The sequence below is a fragment of the Microtus pennsylvanicus genome, chromosome 15 (assembly GCF_037038515.1).
Source record: "Microtus pennsylvanicus isolate mMicPen1 chromosome 15, mMicPen1.hap1, whole genome shotgun sequence".
In the NCBI taxonomy this organism is placed as follows: domain Eukaryota; kingdom Metazoa; phylum Chordata; class Mammalia; order Rodentia; family Cricetidae; genus Microtus; species Microtus pennsylvanicus.
Genome location: NC_134593.1, coordinates 3,268,048 through 3,288,342, shown reverse-complemented (window position 1 = coordinate 3,288,342; position 20,295 = coordinate 3,268,048). Strand labels below are relative to the sequence as shown.

The following is a 20,295-nucleotide window of genomic DNA, read 5'->3' as shown; positions in this document are numbered from 1 at the left end:
TAAAACTATGGTGGGACAGCACTTGAAGTTGACCTCTCTCCTCCACAAGCACATGCATGTATGTGTGTGTGCACATACTTTTTTTTAATTTTTTAAAAACGAGTATTAATTTTGTTGCTAAAGAGAGAAAGGTAAGAACCTAACAAGATTCTAATGCTGTGATTCCCCCACTTAGCAATCCTCACCACAAATGTACTTTAAACTGGTACCACATCACTCCATCACAACTGCACTTACCTCTGCTCCCTTCTCACCCTGTCACGTGAGCTAATATCACGTAAGCACATACACAAGTGCTGGGTTATGATGCCATACAATTCAGGAATGAAAGTCAAGATCTGTCTCTAATTCATCACATAAAGACTACCTACACAGGCAGACTATAAAAGCAGATCTGCCTCGCACACGGGCTCAACCCCCAGCTGCTCAGTTCCTCCCATCTCTGAGAGTACTTACTCGGAGCTGTTCAAGGTCTGGTGGAGGAGGTGGGAAGTCAGGCTCCTGAGGTTGGAAGGCTTCTCTGACCTTGGCCACGGCTCCCAGGATCCGATATCCTGAGTCCAGGAAGCTCTTTTGCAGGCCTAAACACAAGACACTCTCACTTTCAGCTGGGCAGGTCAGGGCCCACGGCACTGCCTGCCCAGCAGAAGAACTGGTTCCTATTAATGAGGCTGGATGTGAAGCTGCCAGCAGGAATCATGGCAGTGACAAGGCAAAGGGAAGTAGGGCAAGCTAGGGGCCCTGAGGAGAGTCACAGTGCAGCTGTTCCTACAGTGGTAAGGATGCCTCTGACAGCTTGGGAGAATCCTGGGCAAGCCAGGCTCACGGGGTACCCATCACTTCTCTTATGATGAAGCATGGTCATGAGCCAGGTCTGCTGAGTGCAGAGCACAGAAGATGTTGGCTCCAGGTTGAGTCTGTAGCTCCCCAGAGTACATCTCACCTTTCCACATCTGTGCTCTAGTTGGCATTCAAGGTGCTAACCCTTATCTTGAACTACTAAAATATTTAGAAACTCCAATGAAAAGATCAAATGCATCCACAGTGATGGTAGCCCACGAATTTGAAGAAGATTCTGCCTGGGCCACTAATGAGTCAGGCAGCCTAGATTCTTACCGATGAGATGGGAAATGTCAGTTTCCAAAGAAGGACTATACATGATTACAAACAAATGAGTAAATGCAATTATCTCCCTTAGTGATACTGAAACTATGATCAAAATGTAGCTGAAGAAAACTCAAATTCTTCCATACAGAGCCTAAGAAACCAGAGTTAGTTTAAGTACTCTAGATCTAGAAAGAGAGGTCACTGTAAGCGAGATGAATAGAAAAAAGCCATACCAACTTCACCAATTAAATGGTTGGCAGATGGGTAGCTGATGTTTTGTTTGGTTTTAAGTTTCCAAAGTATTGATTATGGATTACGATAGGAAGCCAGACAATACCAAGAAAGTGCAGAGATACTGATCCAGAGACTGACAAGCATGACAGTACCACACAAAACTGAACAGAAGATTAATGCAACATTCTCAAACCAAATGTCTACAATTTTTTCTTTTGATTTTTTTGAGACAAGGTCTCATTCTATAGCCCTGCCTGCCCTCAATCTGGCTAAATAGCTCAGACTGGCCCCAAAATCAAAGTTATCCTCCTGCCTCAGCCTCCTGGTTGTTGAGATTACATGAGAAAGCACATCAGACATTGTCCATACTTTTCCTCCCAGATTCTGTATGTGGTGGTTGTGGACAGCTACTCTTTTCCCATCTTCACCGAGTTCGCCTTGCAGTTAGGATGAAAGACACCATGCACTGTTGCTTACCAGGGTCAGAGATGTTTCCAGCCACAGCCTTGGCATCCATCACCATTGGGGAGATTGTTTTGCTCAATTCATCAGAGGCAGCTTTGACAGCCTCGCGGAACTTGGGGTCCTCGGAGTTCTCCACCTCCCTCTTAGCAACCAGCAGGATCCGGTTGGCTCGACGAGCAATGCTGGTTGCTCCAGCGACCAGCATCTGAGGTTGAATATTGGCCATGGCTACCTTACACTTGTCCAGGTCTTTTTTAATTGCTTCTTCAGAAGCATCCAACAGAGATTTGGTATCAATAGCCTCGTCCACCAGCCCTGTCAAGAAAAGAGAAATGGAACTGAGTTTGTTTTTAGAAAACAAAGACTCTAAAACACTGTTGTCTGTCTGCTTCTCATGAGAAAGTACAACACTCAGAATTCTCTTCTCAGTTCAAAGCTTTTCCTACAACATTGAACAAAACAGCTTTAAAAACAGAAGTGCAAGCACAGTCCAGGTCATTTGAACTCAAGACTTATACTGACCGTGGTCACTGACCCTCTTATATCCACCACAGACAACCAGAGACACAAAGACATCAGGAGGAAGCAGGGGATTGCATCTGAAACCTTCACCGCATCACCACCACAGTATCTGCTAAAGACGTTTTCTCCCTTCCCATCTCACTCTCCGGCCGACTGTTGATTGCTGGCAGCTTGAGGTGCCTAAGATGAGCCCCGCGGAGAGCTCCCGTAACCCTAACAGCCTGCTCCTTATTTCTTTTACCTCTCTTTCGGCACTTGAGGAGCTCTGCTTTCATCTCTGGCTGCTACAGACCCCTGACAGCAGATTCTACAGGGACAGCAAAGAGCCCACACTCCTCCTTTCTGTCCTCTTTCCTCTCCCTCCATAGAGATGAGTGAAGATGAAGATTCGGGGGTTCTTCTTCAGTCGCACAGACACAGGTGTCTCCTTTTTTTTTTTAGAACTATGTAGTTGATAAGTTGGAGGAAACTCTGAGACAAGCTGGGTTAAATGGTAGCTATTGTGGTTCCTTGAAATCTGAAACCTCTGAAAATGACAGAGCCACTTACTGTATCCACAAACGCCGCCTCCCAGCCTCTGAAACCAAACTCTAGCTGGCCTGGGCAAAGACACTATTCAAAGAGAAGATAGGAGCTATAACAATGAACATCACACCAGAGGGCAGTGCTAAAATAAAGAGACTCAAACAGTCCCTCTTCCAAAACAGCAGCAAAGCCTGAATGAGAGAGAAGCCGCCACCACTCCGCAGCCTGACTGGGGTCACTTTATCCAGCTGCAGTTCATATAACCGTCCTGCTGAGGTCCTCAGAACTCATGCATCAGATCAAAAGAATTTCGCAAAATTCTACCTGTCATCTTTTCAACATTATCAATCCACTGGTTCTTCATGGTCTCAAAATGTTCATAAGCAGCTTGATTACCGGGGTTCCTCAGTAAGATGCGCGCAGCAGAGATGACCTGTGGATGACAACGCAGTCTTCACATGCCAGAGCACCAACATAGCACACTCCCAAACAAACCCACAGAAACACTTTTCTACATTTCTCCTATAGGTGGCACCAGCACACCAAAGTTGGTAAGCCCCTTTAGGCTCAACACAGTAAGTCTGGTGCCATAAACAGACCTCAGAGGAGGCCCTTCACACGAAGGCTTTAGAGTCACTGCCAGGTTTGAAGAAAAAATTAGGTGAGAAAGTAAATAAACACTCATTTACTATTTCAGAAAACACATTAAAACTGACAAAAATTTAAGAGCTGATGCATGTCTTCATATGAACTCTTTCATCTTAAAAAGAAGCAAAGAGAAACTAAAAATGAAGTTAGGCAATGTAGTTCAATCCTGTAAGCCCAGCATCTGGGGGCCTGAGGAAGGAGGTTTTGGTTTGGGAAGACCCATATCTCAAAAATAAGAGAAAAGGTTGGCATGGCAGGCATGCCTTTGATCCTGTCACTGTGGGGACAGACAGAGAGATCTCTGTGATTTCAAGACCAACTTGGTGAACTCCAGGCCAGCAAGGCTTCACAGTAAAACCCTGTCTATAAAATACAGTATTAGCATGAAATAAAACATTACTCAGATCTGATTTACGAATAACACTGATTAAAACACCTGATCACAAGTAACCAAACAATTACTCAAATTTTACTTAGAATAATATTAACTAAGATACTGTTCAGTTAACAAACTGCTTTCACGTTCCTTACGTGAGTGAAAATTTACATTGACTACTTGAGAGGTGGAGTATGTAACACCTCACTTCGGAGAGGTTCTACACGGTCTTGTTAGTGACAGTGTTTGGGAAAGAAGCACTGAGTAGCTGGTAATTCAGTCCACACACAGTGCACTATGAAGGCTAACTTCATGGAGTTAAGAGAGCTGGAATGCATTTGAGTCCAGATCTGTCTCTTAAAGTCTTCATTCTTTCCAAGACTGGAATTTGAAGTCTAGTTTTCTGGATTGTTTCTTGGTTTTAGAAGCACAAGGACAATTGTATTAGAGTTTAAAAAAAAAAAACCCACAGGGTAGGCAAGCTGTAAACTCAGCAGCTACCTGAAGGAGATAATAGCAGGAGAAAAGAAAAAAGCCATTTAAGCTGGCATGGAGGTCAGACACATGGCAGACAAGTGGCCACATGGAAGGAGAGACGCTTTAAGAAGAAAAGTAAAAAGCCTGAAATATTGGCGGGAAAGCCCAAAGTGTTCAGGAAAACATGTTAGAACAGAGGTGGAAAGAAATAAAGAAGAGTTAGCTTTTCGGAACACTTGAGAAAAGCAGGAAGACGCACTGTCCCCCATATGATTATGGCCTTAAACTTCTATCCTTCTAGGGCTTGTTTTTTTTTCTTTTTTTTAAATCTCAGTCTTGTGCTGAAATTCTGTTTTGTTTGGTGTTTTACGGAAGGATCTTGTTTTTTCTTTCAATTAAGAATGCTCATATTTTATGGAAATTTCTAGAAAGGCTGGACGAAGCTAGGCATGGGGTGCCTGTCATCCCACACTCAAGGCACTGATATGACCTTTTCAAATGGGCTGGGCATGTAGCCCAGTGGTGGTGTGAGGTTTTTGCTTCACATTTAAAAGCCCTGCATTCCATACCCAAAGAGGAGGAAGAAAAAGGGGAGGGAGACGGGCAACATAAACACACGTGGACCATTTCCCTCCCTCCCAGAAAAGTTCCCTTGGAAGCTAGAATCACAGATGTATACAGGCCAGCAGAACAGGCACTTAATAAATGTAATGGATTTTACTGTGTTAGTAAGAGAAAGGGGGAACCAACACCAGATGATGCTGAGCAGCTGGTCTTCTAAAGAAAGCTGGCTGGGGATGGTACTGCACACCTAGAATTCCAGCATTAGACAGTGTTAGTACAGCCTTGGCTACAAACCAAAAGCCTGCCTCAGAAAAAGGGGAGTGGGGAGGAAAGGGAAGGCAGAATGACTTATCAGAACCTTAATTCTTTCCAATTTGTTTTCTCTCATTTCCAATCTTCTTTTGTTCTTAAACTTCCCAGCTATACTTTAAATTAATTACACACTTTAGTTATGCGATTGGGTACAAAAGGAAAGCTAGCGATGGAAACAGCTCTTCTTCTCAGTCCCCTCAAAGAGATGCTTAATACATATATGTGATGGTGGGAGGGCTGCTTTGCTGCCCGCTTTTGCTGTCAAAATAATACTGACCATTATCTAAAAATGCAAACAGTGCAAAAATATATAAAGGTCAAAGTCCTCCATAATCCTAGAGGTCGCCAAGTTTGACCCAATGAATATGTAAATATGGATATGGGGTATATGTGTATGATGTGTGTATATATGATGTACATGCAAGCCTTTGTGAATGTGTACGTGTATGCCACAAATGGTGCGGAGGTCAGAGGACAACCCTGGTCTTTCTCTACCCTCACCTTCCAACTTGTTGGCGACAAGGGTCTCTTTGTTGTTCATCACTGTTGTATGCCAGGCTCTCTCCTTGTCTCCACCCACCATCTCACCTTGGGAACTCTGTGTTACAGACATACCCACCATGACTGGCTTTTACATGAGTTCTGGGGATCCAGACTCAAGTCCATATAATTATGTGCCAAGTGCTTTCCTGGCTGAGCTACCTCCCTGGCTCCGCATACATTTAAGATTTGTTTTTATTACTTCTAATTATGCACAGGTGTGCATGTTGCATATGGGTATGTGCATATGAGTGCAGATACCCATGGGAGTCAGAGGCATAAGGTCCGCTGGAGATGCAATTACATCCTGTTGTGAGTCAAATGACAGGGGTGCTGAGAAGCAAACTGGGGTCCTCTGGTAGAGTCCTCAAGATGGCTCCAAACTGCTGCGCCATCTCTCCAGCGCCTCCGCAGACTTTTTTTAATGTGATCCCAACAAAGCATCTAGAATTAATTTCATCTGGTAAATACTACGTGATGATACTGAAACAAGGAGTGAGCAAAGTTTAACCTGGGGAGTGAGTTCTCGGGCTGTCTTCACTGAAGCCTGAATGCCTTCCACCGTTGATTTATTGGCAGTACCAACAGCAGCCGCCTTCTCCGCTGTGGCTCCAAGCCTTCCTGAATGGTTTTCAAAGTTCGCTGCCCTCTCATCAAATACCTTGAGAAAAAAAAATAAAGACATCAAGGAAATTTATTTCAATATAATGCATCAGAAAGTCTGAGAAAAGATCTTTTAAATCTGATTCTGAAACTGCTCAAAAATTTGAGATGACATCAAATCTTATTACTAAGACAACAGTCAAATGCCAAATCTTGACCTTTAGATATTTCCTCAGAGGTTCATCCTTAAGCATCACATACACACACAGAGACACATCCATGAATTTTCATTCAAACTCACCAAGAGCAAGCAGGATACACACAGAATTACGTACTTTGCAATAAGTTCACAGAATGTAAAGACTAAATAAATAATCTCATTCCCCAAAGGTGTCGCTCATAGTTTGAAGAACACAAAGCACTCCAGGCTCGACCGTAGGCAGCTGGGGCATTACAAGCCCCCGCGTATCCACAACGAGCCCTCTAGCTCCAGTCTCCTTCCATGTATCACGTTACCATTACTGTTGGAAGCCTGCCTTGACCCCAGTGGGAAAAATGATAGCTGGTGCTGTTACCAGAGTGAACACAGAGGGGAGGGGGTGATTTAATCAGGCCCACTGCACATCCTTCTACTCAGCTGCTCAGCTGGGCTCTGGATCTTAAAAAGGTAACTTCCCTTCCTCGTGGGTATCATGAGAGACTGTACATCAAAGAAACTATTAACTTAAAATGACAAAAGGCTTTCTATTTGCTTTGGTGACATTAGGGTCGATACCTGGAAAATAAGGTATAGGAAACGGTACTGAGCACACCAGGAGCCTGGCAGAGAACCTCTTTTTTTACACCCTACTGGGGGTACTTGAAGGAACTACTTCTGTAACTCTGACTCAAGTCAGACAATTTCTAAAGGTTTCCAGTTAGACGGCAAGCTCTATTCTCATGCCGGTGTTCTACATCACCAACTGCAGTCCGCCTAGCCCGACCTCTTGTTTTGGTTCCTATTAGTTGATGCTCACGAGGTTTCTTACTCTTGCTGATAGCCACACTAGAGGCTTACAGGTCTGCTGCCTACTTTGGTGGACATTTCAAGCCCAGGCTGTATCTGTTCTCCCTTTAACTGATGCATTAGATTGCTTTCCTACGAGCTCAGTCAAAGTTTACTGACTACCTACTATTGGCCCAGTCTTAAGATAGATATTGAAAAGTAATGGAGAAAACAATTATCTGCACCTAAAAAGGTTCACAACCTAGCAGCAAGCCCAGAAACAGGCATTTGTAATAGGTATGTCACTACGTCAAACAGCATAGCCACACAACGATCTTATGGGAGTAAAAGAAAAGGTACTTGGTCCATCCAGAAAGCAAAAGAACACAAGAAAGGATAAAGAGGAACCAGGCAGAAAAGAAGCTGGAGGTCATAAGGTAGAGAGGGAAAGCAAAGACAGAGAAGGGCTGAGTATGCAAGACATTACACACAATTAGCTACTGCAGGAGCATGGGAAAGAGAGAGCAACCTGTATGAAACAATCATAAAAGAGAAGAAGTAAAAGGCAGACCACAGGAGCTGATAGCTTGCTAGAATGCATGGGAGTCCTGGAGCAGATCCCCAGTACCCTATTAGTCAGGGGCACAATCTCGGAGAGCAGCACTGAGGAGGGTCAGGAGCTCAAGGCCATCCTCAGTTTCCTAAGATCCAGGACAGCCTGGGGGGTACATGCACAACAAACAAACACATAAACAAAGCCTCAACACAAAGCTCCAGCCTTTGTCCTGATGCCCACAGAATGGCTTAGCCAGGAGAAGATCAGGAATGGGAGAACTCCTCTTCCCCAATTTGGTGGCTTAATGCATGATTCAACAACAACAGAGCTAAGCAACCATCCAGGGAGTGGATGGTTAGCCAAGAGTCAGAATTTAAGTTGTGGCAATATGATAGAAAGAATTCAGAATTATTGGTGACATAAATGAATATGCCTGAGTTATCTATTGGTGTGAGTGGCTAGGGAAAGGCTGCAGGAAACAAACCATTTCCCAGGGAAACAGCATGTGCTGAGGAACTTAGGAAGCGTCTGCAATCTAGGTTCCAGATAGATAAGACAGCAGAACGTTGGCTCTAGGGATCTGAAATTTGGAAGCTTGGATGAAAGAGCAGCAAATCACCCTGGTGTAAGGGGACTATGAACTGAACCACCTCCTAACCTAGGCCAGAAGGAGAGTCATTAAGAAGCAAGATCACAACTTTTACCCAAAATTGTCACAACTTGGGTGGCCCTCAAAACTCTTCTTGTCTGTGGCTAATAAACGGCTAGAAAGCCATCAGCAAGACCTTCTCAAAAAACAAAACCAATACAGCACACCAAGAGTAGTACACAGTGAAAATCCAACTAACACTTATTTACAACTCAGGCCTTCTGGGGTCTTTTTCCTGAAGAGTTGGCTTACTAGCATATCACTAGCCTTCTGTTCACTGTAGTGACACCGGCTTCACTCTGGGACAGGGAGGAGTCACCAGAAGGGTTTGCACAGAATTATTACATCAAATGAGTTTTAAAAAGTGTTCTGACTTACGTTGAGTCTAAAGTGCCCTACTCAGAAAGCTGTGGCTAGAGCGATCCTTACCCTTCCTGCCTGGAGTGATGCCTTGCCAACTTTTACCTTCTGAACCAATGCCAAAGATACATACTTTCATGCCATGCTTCTTGCTATGTGGTGAAAAGCAACCCCACCAGCTCTAATCTAATGGCCAGATATGCTACAACTAGCAGTTAAAGACAGACATAACTGATACTCTTGGGGGACTAAATATTTCCCCCTTTTGCCATTCACAAAATCTTTCATCCACAAGTAACCTATGTACTTCAGATACCTACCTCTTCCCTATTGAGTGCATCAGGAGGAGCTGTGGCCGCCACTGCCAACAGCTTGATGGGAGTTGTGGTATCGCTGAAAACATCAGACACCTCTTGGGTCATCGCTTCCTGCATCTGGGCTTTAAGATCCTTAAAAATAGTTTGCAAATGAAATTTATAGCAACATCCAAAAGGCATATCTGCTAATTTCACTGATACATTCATTAATTCACTTTCAAAATTATTTCTTGAATATCAAATATGTATAAGCACAGAGCTAGCACAGACTTTGTTATGAATTCTCTTCTCTAAGGGACATACATGACTCCTTTCATGATAGACACTATGAAATGATAATGAAATCACAGGGCTGACCCAAAGAAGGCTCTAAGGTGAAACTGAGTTCCTTACCATTCCCAGGTCTAGCCAGGCCTGGTGATGACTATATTAACTATTTGAAAAATACAGTAACAAATTTCTAAATAGCTTACTATATTAAAAGAAATGAAAAAAATAGTAAGGTTTACAGAAAAACTCAATAACCTCCAAGCACATGCAAATAATCACTGCACTCAAAAGGTCGTGTTATGAAGACTTCCAAGAGTTCAAGGCCAACCTGGGCTACAGATTGAGATGCCCTATCTAAAAAAGTAAATACTGACTAAATATCAGTAAAATGATAAATGCCTAGAGCAAAATCATGAGAGCTCTTTCGATTAAATGAACTTTAGAAAAACACTAGTTGCTGCCACTTGGCTTATTCCTAACAAGCTCTAATCTCCTTCTATATTTGGTAACATTGTTTTAATTTTCCCTAAACCCAAGAATCTCAAGTCTCAGGCTGAGGTGGGGCAGCTCAGTCAGTGAAGTATTTGCCTTGCCACATGAGAATCTGTGTTTGAGCTCCAAAACCCACATTAAAAAACGGCTGGCACTGGAGAGGTGAGGATAGGCAGCTCCCTGGGGGTCACTGGCTGTTCTCTCGGCAAGTTCCAGAACAATGAGACACCCTGTCTCAGAAAATAAGGGTAGATGGTGCCTGACACCTGACTGGTCCTCTGACCTCTCCACACGCAGGTACACACTACAAAAGTCCCTTCTGCCTGCTGCTTCTTTGTACTAACAGGCATCAAAAAGTATCCCACGGTCTACCTTCAATGAGTCTTGAAGCTGGGATGCAAGTGCTCTCGCCTGTGGACTCTCCCCTTCCCCTCGGGCAGCCAAGTCAGCCAGCTGGGCTGCTAGCTGATCTACGCGGTCACACTTGGCAAGAAGATCTTGGCGATAAGGTCCCATCATGACGTTGGCCAGCCGATGCCCTTCAGCCACAAGTCCACGGATGGCAGCCTGACCTAAACCAAGAAACACAAGTTCACATAGATGCAAGAAAGGCAACTGTGATGCTACTCCAGATTCTTTTAAATACCATTTAATAGGAGTACAGGACTCTCTGACAAACTATAACTCTTTAGAAACACAGAAAAGTATAAAGAGAACAAACTATCCAGTAACTTTTTAGAAGTGGGGGAAGTGCTGGGATTAGACCCTGAGCCTCATGTTTATCTAATACTGACCAACACCCCAAGCCTAACTTTTATACTTCACTCCTCTTCTTTATAATGAGAAATTTCCACTTACTAAATTTTTTAATGTGGGATTTCCCTCTGTATGCTATGAATATGTTTTATTACCACCAGTTAATAAAGAAGCTTCTTTGGCCTATGGCAGGGCAGAATATAGGTAGACAGGAAAACTAGACTGAATGCAGAGAAAAAGAAGGCAGAGTCAGGCAGAGGCCATGTAGCTGCCAAAGGAGAGAGATGTCATGTAGCCATCCAAGAAGCAAGATGTGAGGTAACAAACCATAAGACTCATGGAATAGAAATGGGTTAATTCAAGATGTAAGAGCTAGCTAGAAATATGCCTGAGCCATCAGCAAAACAGTGTTATAATTAATATAGTTTCTATGTGATTATTTGGGTCTGGGTGACCAGGACACCAACGCATGGTCTCCGTTTACACCTTTTAGAATACTTGTCCAATACACACAAGTCTTAGGTTTGGTCCCTAGCACCATAAAAGCAAAAATCCAAAAAGATGACCAAAAAATATAGGCTATGTTTTATTATATTAACCACAACTATCTTGCTGCTTGCTATATCTACAATAATATTCATATTGTTTACATATATTCTGATAATAACTCCTTAGAAATGAATTGATAAAATAATCTCCTAACAATCCAATTGCTGCCCAGAGGGTATGCCACTTTAACAGCACTAAGCAGAGAACATCAGATCCGAGTGTTCTGTCATTTCACTCCTACACAAGCTCATGCCCTGCCCAGGTCTGCAGCCCCTCATCTTAGCCACTGAGTGTAGGAAAGGGGAGTCTATCCTTCAGCCTCGGCAGGTATGCTAGCCAATCATGAAACAAAACTCATAGAAATCTATTCCTAGGTCTTCTTTTAAATTATTATATTTTCAACATTCAGTCAGGCATGATAGTATATGTTTTTAATCCCAGCACTTGGAAACCAGAGGCAGGTAGATCTCTGAGCGTTCAAGGCCAACCTAGTCTTCACAGTGAGTTCCAGGACAACAACTAGAGTTACAACAGAGAGACCCTGTCTCAAAGAAAGAAAAAAAAAAGATTCAACTTTTACAGGATGCTGTGAGGATATCAAATAGTTTTTACTGTCATTTCCAAAAACTATATTTAACTAGGTACTGGGTAAGGACTATAAAAACAAATACTCCAGGATGAAAATAAACATAAGATTGGTAGCAATTAGTTCAAAGTTTCAATTATGACACTCTTGTCAGCTTGTCCACAGCAAAATCATTTACTTTCTAATACTTCTTGGTTAAATTATAGAAATTTTACTAGCTGCATTTGGAAATAAAACCACACTGAAAAGTTACTTCCCAGTGGCTTGAGAACCCTTTCAGCAGTGAGGCACACATTTGTGCTGAGACCAGCCCTTACCAACTCCACGGTCATCTACTGTAGGATTATCAATCCACCGCTGTGCTTGTTCAATCTTGCCCTCGAGGTGGACAGCTGCCTTGGCGGGTCTGCTGTTGGCCACAGCCCTGTTGGTTTTGGTCTGTAGGTTCTGCAGGGCCGTGGTCACCTGTTTAGCCAATGCTCTAGCCTCTGGGGAGTCTCCTTTCCCCCTGCAGAAGTAAAAATGACCATCCAGTGTAATTTACATTGTAGGCACAATGATGTTGAGATAATTTAATAGTTAATAACATATTAATGAGAATGGAAATTACTAAATGATTATTAAATTAAGTTGAAATGAACTCTTATTTAGCCCTTAAATATGAATGTAACTTAAATTCACATTATTTTGTTTATTTTGTCCTAGTTTGAGTCAGTCTATATAATTACACAACTACCGGGTTATGTTAGCTGAGCCTAATCACTCAGCACTAGATCGCACGCACTCTCCTCCTGCCACACACAAAAACACAAGATCCAGCCGGGCAGTTAGCGCCTTTAATCCCGGCTCTAGGGAGGCAGAGGCAGGCAGACCTTGGAATTCAAGGCCACCTTGGTTTACAGAGTTCCAGGACAGCCAAGACTACATAGACAAACCCTGCCTCAAAAACAAAAAACAACAGCAAAACACCACAAACTCCCTGAGGAACTAGGTGCGCCCAGACAGCCATGCTGGCAGTGGAAGCAGAACCAGTAATAACACAGCTAGTGATGGAGCGTGCTGGGGCCCTACCTTCTCCAGGTACGCTACAAGCTCTCCCTCACATCATCTAATACCCACAGCGACCCTGGGAAATAAAGAGCCCTCACTGTAAAATTCCCTGTACTAACTCATCCTGGTATCATTCAGTTCCTACTCTCTGCTGTAACTAACTGAACTGGGGGGTTTCTACTCAAAGACAACACACCTGCAGTCACAGATTACATGTAATTAGATTCTAGTGTTTCTCTAAGTACAGTGCAAATAAAAGTAAAATGGGATTCTAATTTTAGGTACTGATAGTTAAATTGGTCATCAAAAGAGACTTTGATAAATTATATCTAGAATGGGGTAAGGGAACATATTTTAAACAAAATTTTCAAGTAATCATTGGTCCACACTTCAAAAACATTGTCAAAGTCAACCAGTAGTGGCTCTGGAGCTAGACAATCATGTTAAGCCTGGGGTATAGTTCGTCAAACCAAAGGTAGAAGGCCCAAGTGACGTGGAAAAAAAGAGTAAAAAACAGACATACAGGACCCATCTGGCACCTAAGATACTGAACAGGGATATGGGGGCTTCTAGTCACTAGTAGACTTGGCCACAGTCAAGATGTGGTTCCATTAGATGTTACTACATATTCTCAATCCAGTTTCTTGCAGCCGAAGAACCTAAACAAATGTAGCCACACAAAAATTTAAAAAAACAACCATGTTATGTCTCAAGAATAGAAACTGACCTAAAAGATGTGATTCTAACCATTAAGAAAACAAAAAGGCAGGACTGAAAAAAATGGCTCAGCAGTTGTAAGGATTAGCTGCTCTTTCAGAGAATCCAGGTTCAATCCCCAGCACCCGCGTGGTGGCTCACAACCATCTGCGACAGTTCCAGTTCCAGACTCAACAGCCTCTTCTGGCCTCTGTAAGCACCAGGCATGCATGTGGTACACAGACATACATGCACACAACACAGCCATAAAACATAAAGTAAGTAACAATTTAAGAAAGAAAGAGCAAATATAAAGAATCTGATCAATTTTGTATTTTGAGACTACTCAATCACAGAAGAGTACCTTCATCTGCTTCATCTATAAAAACAAAAATATCAACCCATCTGTCAGAATGACTAATTTTAAAAACTTCTTTATTATTTTAATTTTCTCTAACCTCCCATCTTCCACAGCTAGACTAAGGAGGTGTTTACCACGGTTTCCACATGACTAGTTTTGTTGCCAGGTTATGTACATGTCTACTCATGTTACAGTGTTAACTATGATGTCAGCATTAGTGGCCACACATGAAGGTCTAACTGTTATCGCCGCTACTGATAGTTATCTCTTTGTCATCAAAAAAATAATCGTGAGTATCTACCTATGCAATGGATTGTGTTAGGTACTAGGAATTCATAGTCTCTATTTTTATGGTTTCTTAGTCAGCAGTGCCCTCTTTGTCAGAAGATAATAACAAATCCCTTACTTTGGAAGATGAAAATAGGAATTTTCTCACAAAAGAACAGAAAGAGAACATATAAGTTAAATGGAAGAAATGGAATATGACTATGGTTATTCTTAGAGAACGGTGCTGCAGGTCTGTGTCAGGAAAGACAACCATTTCTTCTTTGTCATCGTTCCCTTCTTTAACACTCCTGAAACACGTTGAGAGGCTGGCAGGGGAGTGCAGTTACTATACTATATCCTTGACCAAGATCCGTCCTCCTCTAGCTCTCAGAGAACATACTCTTGGACAAAGCAATTATTCTGGGAGACACACATGGACCAGTGAGGGAGGACAAGGCACCCAATTCGGACCACCATTCTTACATCCTATGGACAGCATGGGGCTGATATGGTTTAGTTTGGTTTAGTTTGGCTTGGTTTCTTCAGATAGGGTCTCAAATTCATGGTGGAGCCACAGGGGACCTTGAACTTCTGCTCCTCCTGGCTCTACCTCCCAATTTCTGTGATTATAGACATAATCTACCATGCCTTGTTTTATACAAAGCTTGCAATCAAGCCAGGAGCCTGCACAAGAACTCGACCAACTGAACTCTATTGCCAATCCATGGTGTTGTTTAGCTGTTATTTTACATCAGCTATATCTTTGTCAGGACAAAGGGGTAACTCTTTTCCATACAGTCAGAGTAGGCATGAGGAAAATCTTTAAGAAAGGAAGCTGAAGCAAGGATGTTATTATAGGAATGATCATCCAGGAAACGTAATTGAAGAATCCTTTATATAATTGCTACTCGAGAAATCACAGTGCTATGAAGGGAGAAAAGTATGCTTTCTGTCCTGATCACATACACACGCAGGAGTCTTTTCATGGCTCACTACAACAATGATTTTCCCTGTGTCTAGGACAGACAAGTAACAAACAAAGCAGGCAAAGTCCTACTTTAGAAACAATGAAAATAGAGCTTGAAAATGAATTCTCAGCAGGCTAATGGTCTCATTTAAAACTATGATCACTAACAAGTTATTAAATCAACTTCAGTTACAGCACTGATACCAGAGGCAACATCTGACCTAGCCATGTCACAAACATATTTAACCTATGGAGATCCCACAAGCATTTACCATACATCATGTCTGAGATAGGGTCCAAGGATCTACATTTGGGAGTTAGATGTCATTTAACCTATGGGGATTCAACTCAACATGCTCCTAATATAGAAGAAAGGGAGAATGGGAGGTGAGGAGAAATACTCATTTTTGACTAAGAAATTAAATACGTACTGTCTTCGTAAATCTCCCAATTTAGAGGTCAGAGCGGCTATCTCTCCAAGGGAGCGTAGGATGTCATCTCTCTCCTTGGGATCATCACACAATTCTGCAATCTTCCGCGCTTCCGCCAAAGCCCCTCGAATCTGTTCTTCTCCTTCAGGTCCACCGTTTGGATCTGCAAGCCAATTCTACATACACACCGAAGTGGACAATGTCATCTACTCGTGAACCACATTAAAACTTACAAATCCATCAGAAATAGCTCTCAAGTGGTCACACGGCATAATGGTAGTCATTTTAGAGTGCTAATTCTAATTGTTCCACACGTTACTAGCTCAGGTAATTTCAAATCACTCATCTTTTCTGCATACCATCATGTCATATCCCCCACCACCCCAAATATTGGGGATCAAACCTAGCCAAACGCTCCTACCCCTGAGCTGTGCTACCAGCCATGTTGATTTCCATTAAAATAATTCTCAGGGGCTGGTTAAGAAGATGGGCTGGGTTCAATTCCCAGCACCCACTTGTTTATAGCTCTAAATCTGACACCCTCACAAAGACATACAGTCAGGCAAAACACCAATGCACATAAGATAAAAATAAATTATTTTAAAATAAATAAAATAATTCTCAGGCTGGAATTTTAGCTCAATTATACAGTGCTTAAGTAACTTGCACAAGGCCCTGTGTTTGACAACCAAACTAAAAGAAAAAAGATTAACAAAAACAAAAAAGAATAAAATATCTTCATAAGCCTTCTCCCATCTTTAAATGAATCATCCTTTTTTTTTCCCAGTCTTCAAGCATTTGTGTTTGTAAAACGCTTGAAAGTTGTTTTACATAGAGTCGAGCCCTAAATCTGAACACCACTATGACCTAATACAGTAGAGATTTCTAAGCCAGGAAATGGTTTCGAGATCTAGGATTCTGTCACTCAGAGATCTTTTAACTAGCTGAAGTTCTGAAAATTAAGATCTTTAATTCAAACTGTAGACAAACACGAGTCTACGCCTATGATGGTACAGGTAACACCCTGGAAACTACTGGGAATCGGTCTTCACTGAGGAGCATCCACTACCTACCCACAGTAGACAAGGGCAAAGGGCAGTGTAGGAAGAGATAAGGGACATTAAGAACCCGTCTTCTCTTCTCCAACCTGTCACTACTGAGAATGGTTCTCACCTGGGCAGCATCAATCTTCTTGGCAATACTCTGCTTTGAGTTTGTCATGGCTTCCAGCTTTCGAGCTGCATTTTCCACTTTGGCAGTGAGCACATCGAGACCCTGAGACACCTGCTGAGCCTTCTGCATGGCCACTGGCGAGGCTCCTTGTCCTCTACTCAGAATGACAGACATGTCGTTATACCCTCTCAGATAATAATAACAATACATGTCATTTTTATTAACGTGTGTCTTTCTCGGTTTCCCCAGAAAACTGAACAAAGGAAAAACATCCACCCACCTACTTTCTCTTTTGCTTTCAAAAACATGTTTTTATTCTGTTTTGTTGTTTGAAACCAGGTCTTATGTAACTATAGCTAGCTTTGAACACCTCATCTTCCAGGTTCTTCTTCCCAAGTGCTAGAATTACAAGCATGTGACACCATGTCCAACTCACATCAGTTTTAGGAAACTATTTAATGACTTGAAAGCCAGCTTAGCAAAATTTGATAATTATTCTTGACTACATAACCAAACAAAAACTGCAGCAGGAAAATTTGCTGGAGATCTTATTGTTACAGAGGGATTTGTTACTATAGGACTGTGTGTGCTTTAGAAATAAATAGCCCATTAATTTGTCTTGTTTATAGGGAATCATACAGTAAAATTATTTAAGAATAAGTTCAATTATTATTTCAACTATATATATATATTGAAATATATATACTGGTTTTTCGAGACAGGGTTTCTCTGTAGCTTTGGAGCTTGTCCTGGAACTAGCTCTTGTAGACCAGGCTGGCCTCGAACTCACAAAGATCCGCCTGCCTCTGCCTCCCAAGTGCTGGGATTAAAGGCGTGCGCCACCACAGTCCAGCTCAATAAGTATATTTTAATAAATTATTTAAGCATGAAAGAATATACCAGAGTGAAACCAATTAGATCTGTTTCTCTAAATCCTGACTTTTTGACCCCTGTGGGAATTTTGTTCTAATGTTTAACATTCTTGGGCTTTAGAATTTTGTGGGGGGGGGGGGGGGGTGTTGTTTGTTTGTTTTGAGATGGGTACTGCCTATTTGGAACTCGCTATCTGGACCAGGCTGGCCTCAAATTCTCAAAAAGTCACCTGTCTGTGCTTCCCAACTACTGAGAGTGTGTCACCATACCTGGCAGCTTCTCTTTTTTATTTATAAAATTAAAATTACATAAAATGAAGGTAAGTAACAATACAGTATTTGCCCTGTTTATTTAACAAAGTACTTCACCTATCAAAATAACATACTTTGACAGGAAATGCACAATTAGTTCAGTGAAAGACAGCATAAGGGTTTGATCCCCAGCACTGAGAAGGGAAAAAGGAGGTAATATACATCAGGGTTGAGGAATGGCTCACAGGTGTAGGCAGCTTGCCTGAATTTCTGAGATCCTGAGTTTAATTCGCAGCTTGCGGAGGTGGAGAGGGGGTGTTGCAGAAAGAAAAAGAAAAAAATGGGGAAGAAAAAATATACCTGAAAACACTTTGAGAACACATGTTTATAAAGTACTAATGTAAATAAGCTATCATCACTAATACAACGAACCTAACAATCTTTTTTGTGGGGAGGGAGTGGTTCAAGACAGGGTTTTTCTGTGTAGCTGTGGCTGTCCTGAAATTCTTTGTAGACCAGGCTGGACTCAAACTCACAGAGATCGACCTGCCTCTGTCTCCAGAGTGATGGGATTAAAGACGTGCACCGCACCACCTGGCTAATGGTGGACAGACTTTAGAAGCAGGTCTGACGTGGGGATTTCTGAGACACGGCGAGCAAGAAAGGTGCACTGTGACGTATCTCCTGAGTTCTCTCTCTTCAGCACTGTGACGTATCCTGAGTTCTCTCTTTCTCTTCATTGCCTTTCTGTTTTATGTGCTTTGGTGTTTTCCTGCATGTATGTCTATGTGAGGGTGTCAGATCCTTTAGAAACTGGAGTTACAGACAGCTGGGAGCTGCCACGTGAGTGCTGGGAATTAAACCTGGGTCCTCTGGAAGGACAGTGAATACTCTCAACTGTGAGCCATCTCTCCAGCCCCCAGTGATAATATCAACGTGTGCCTTCCATTACTACGTAAGGAGTTAGTACTGAGGAACAAAACCACACTGTTTCCTGAAGTCCTTAGAGAACTGGTATAGTTCCTTCTCTCAGAAATGGTATTCTACTACTGCAAAAACACGATGGGACCGGGTAGAGATCAGTCCCTTAACAGAGTTTCTAGGCCACAAACCAAGACTTGCCATCTTTTTACAAACGTGGATTATTTTAATCCATTTAGACTAGTAAAGCCAATCATCGGTGTGATAATTTTATCATTTTAAGGAATAACATGATTCATCCCAATCTGAGCTTCTAACTTTAGGAAAAACTCCAAAACATCCTTGCCTCCTTAACAGTAAAATGAATCTATTACCTATCTTCTCCTCCCCCCCGCCCAAAAAAAATCTTTTCAGCCAGGTCTACAAGAGCTAGTTCCAGGACAGGATCCAAAATTACACAGAGAAACCCTGTCTCGAAAAACAAAAAACAAAACAAAACAAAAAAATTCCTTTTTGAGATGGCATTTATTCTTACTTGGTGTGTATGGTGTTTTGTCTGCACGTGTCTGTGCACCATGTGTGCAGTGCCTGCAGAGGTCAGAAAGGGCACTGAATCCTCTGGAACTAGAGCTACAGATAGTTATAAGGTGTGGTGCTAGGAACTGACCCTGGGTCCTCTGAAAGAGCAGCCAGTCTTCTTACCATGGAGCCATCTCTCCAGCCCAAATCAAGATTTTTCTGTGTGTGTGTGTACATGTGCATGTTTGTGTCCAGGTGGATATGCCCGTGTATGGTGATGTTTGTGACACAGGGTCTCTCGCTGGTCTAGAACTTGCTGATTAAGCCAGGCTGCTTGGACATGAGCCCCAGGAATGTGCCTTTCTCTCCCTCACTGGCAGTGGAATTACAGACCAGGGTGCTATGAGGTCTGACTTTTTACACAGCTTTAAGGAGCATCACACTTGCTCACCCCCTTTGCCCTCTTTTTCAAAGCCCTTCTACACTAACACTGAAGGCAATGAGCCCCAGAAATGCAGTGCCAGAGCATACGTAAGCCTTTTTCTCACACTTGAGGCCTTCCCACAGCTGACAAGAAAACGAAAGACTGAGGAAATACTGCCCAAGGTTTCTTTTATCTCATTCAAATATAGTAATTAGTTAGGAGGAATATTTCTGATATATGGATTTAACTGTAAAAAGGTAAGAATATATACGAGCCAAATTCAAACTAAAAAGCTTTGAGTTCTACACAGATAAAATATATTCTTAAAACCTAGAAGCCTGAATATCAATGAAGAAAGAGTTGCTATGCCTCAGCATCAAAAGGATAATGCAGCTGGGTGCATGTAAGAAAAACCAATGGGAAGAGATGGTTTTCTAGTCTTCTACTATGAGAGGATAACACAGGCTCC

General features: G+C 42.3%; 1 protein-coding gene across 4 annotated transcripts in view; it reads right to left on the bottom strand.

The window, feature by feature from the left end:
• The window catches only part of Vcl (vinculin), a 90,470-nt gene that overhangs the window by 11,301 nt on the left and 58,874 nt on the right, over nucleotides 1-20,295 (bottom strand). For all 4 annotated transcript variants that reach the window (XM_075949130.1, XM_075949128.1, XM_075949127.1 and 1 more), the window contains exons 9-17: nucleotides 16,839-16,992; nucleotides 15,666-15,841; nucleotides 12,211-12,401; nucleotides 10,375-10,574; nucleotides 9,244-9,372; nucleotides 6,282-6,431; nucleotides 3,178-3,286; nucleotides 1,819-2,121; nucleotides 457-581 (exon numbers count right to left, since the gene is read on the bottom strand). In XM_075949130.1, coding sequence (XP_075805245.1) covers nucleotides 457-581; nucleotides 1,819-2,121; nucleotides 3,178-3,286; nucleotides 6,282-6,431; nucleotides 9,244-9,372; nucleotides 10,375-10,574; nucleotides 12,211-12,401; nucleotides 15,666-15,841; nucleotides 16,839-16,992 — 1,537 coding nt within the window. The remainder of the gene's footprint in view (nucleotides 1-456; nucleotides 582-1,818; nucleotides 2,122-3,177; nucleotides 3,287-6,281; nucleotides 6,432-9,243; nucleotides 9,373-10,374; nucleotides 10,575-12,210; nucleotides 12,402-15,665; nucleotides 15,842-16,838; nucleotides 16,993-20,295) is intronic.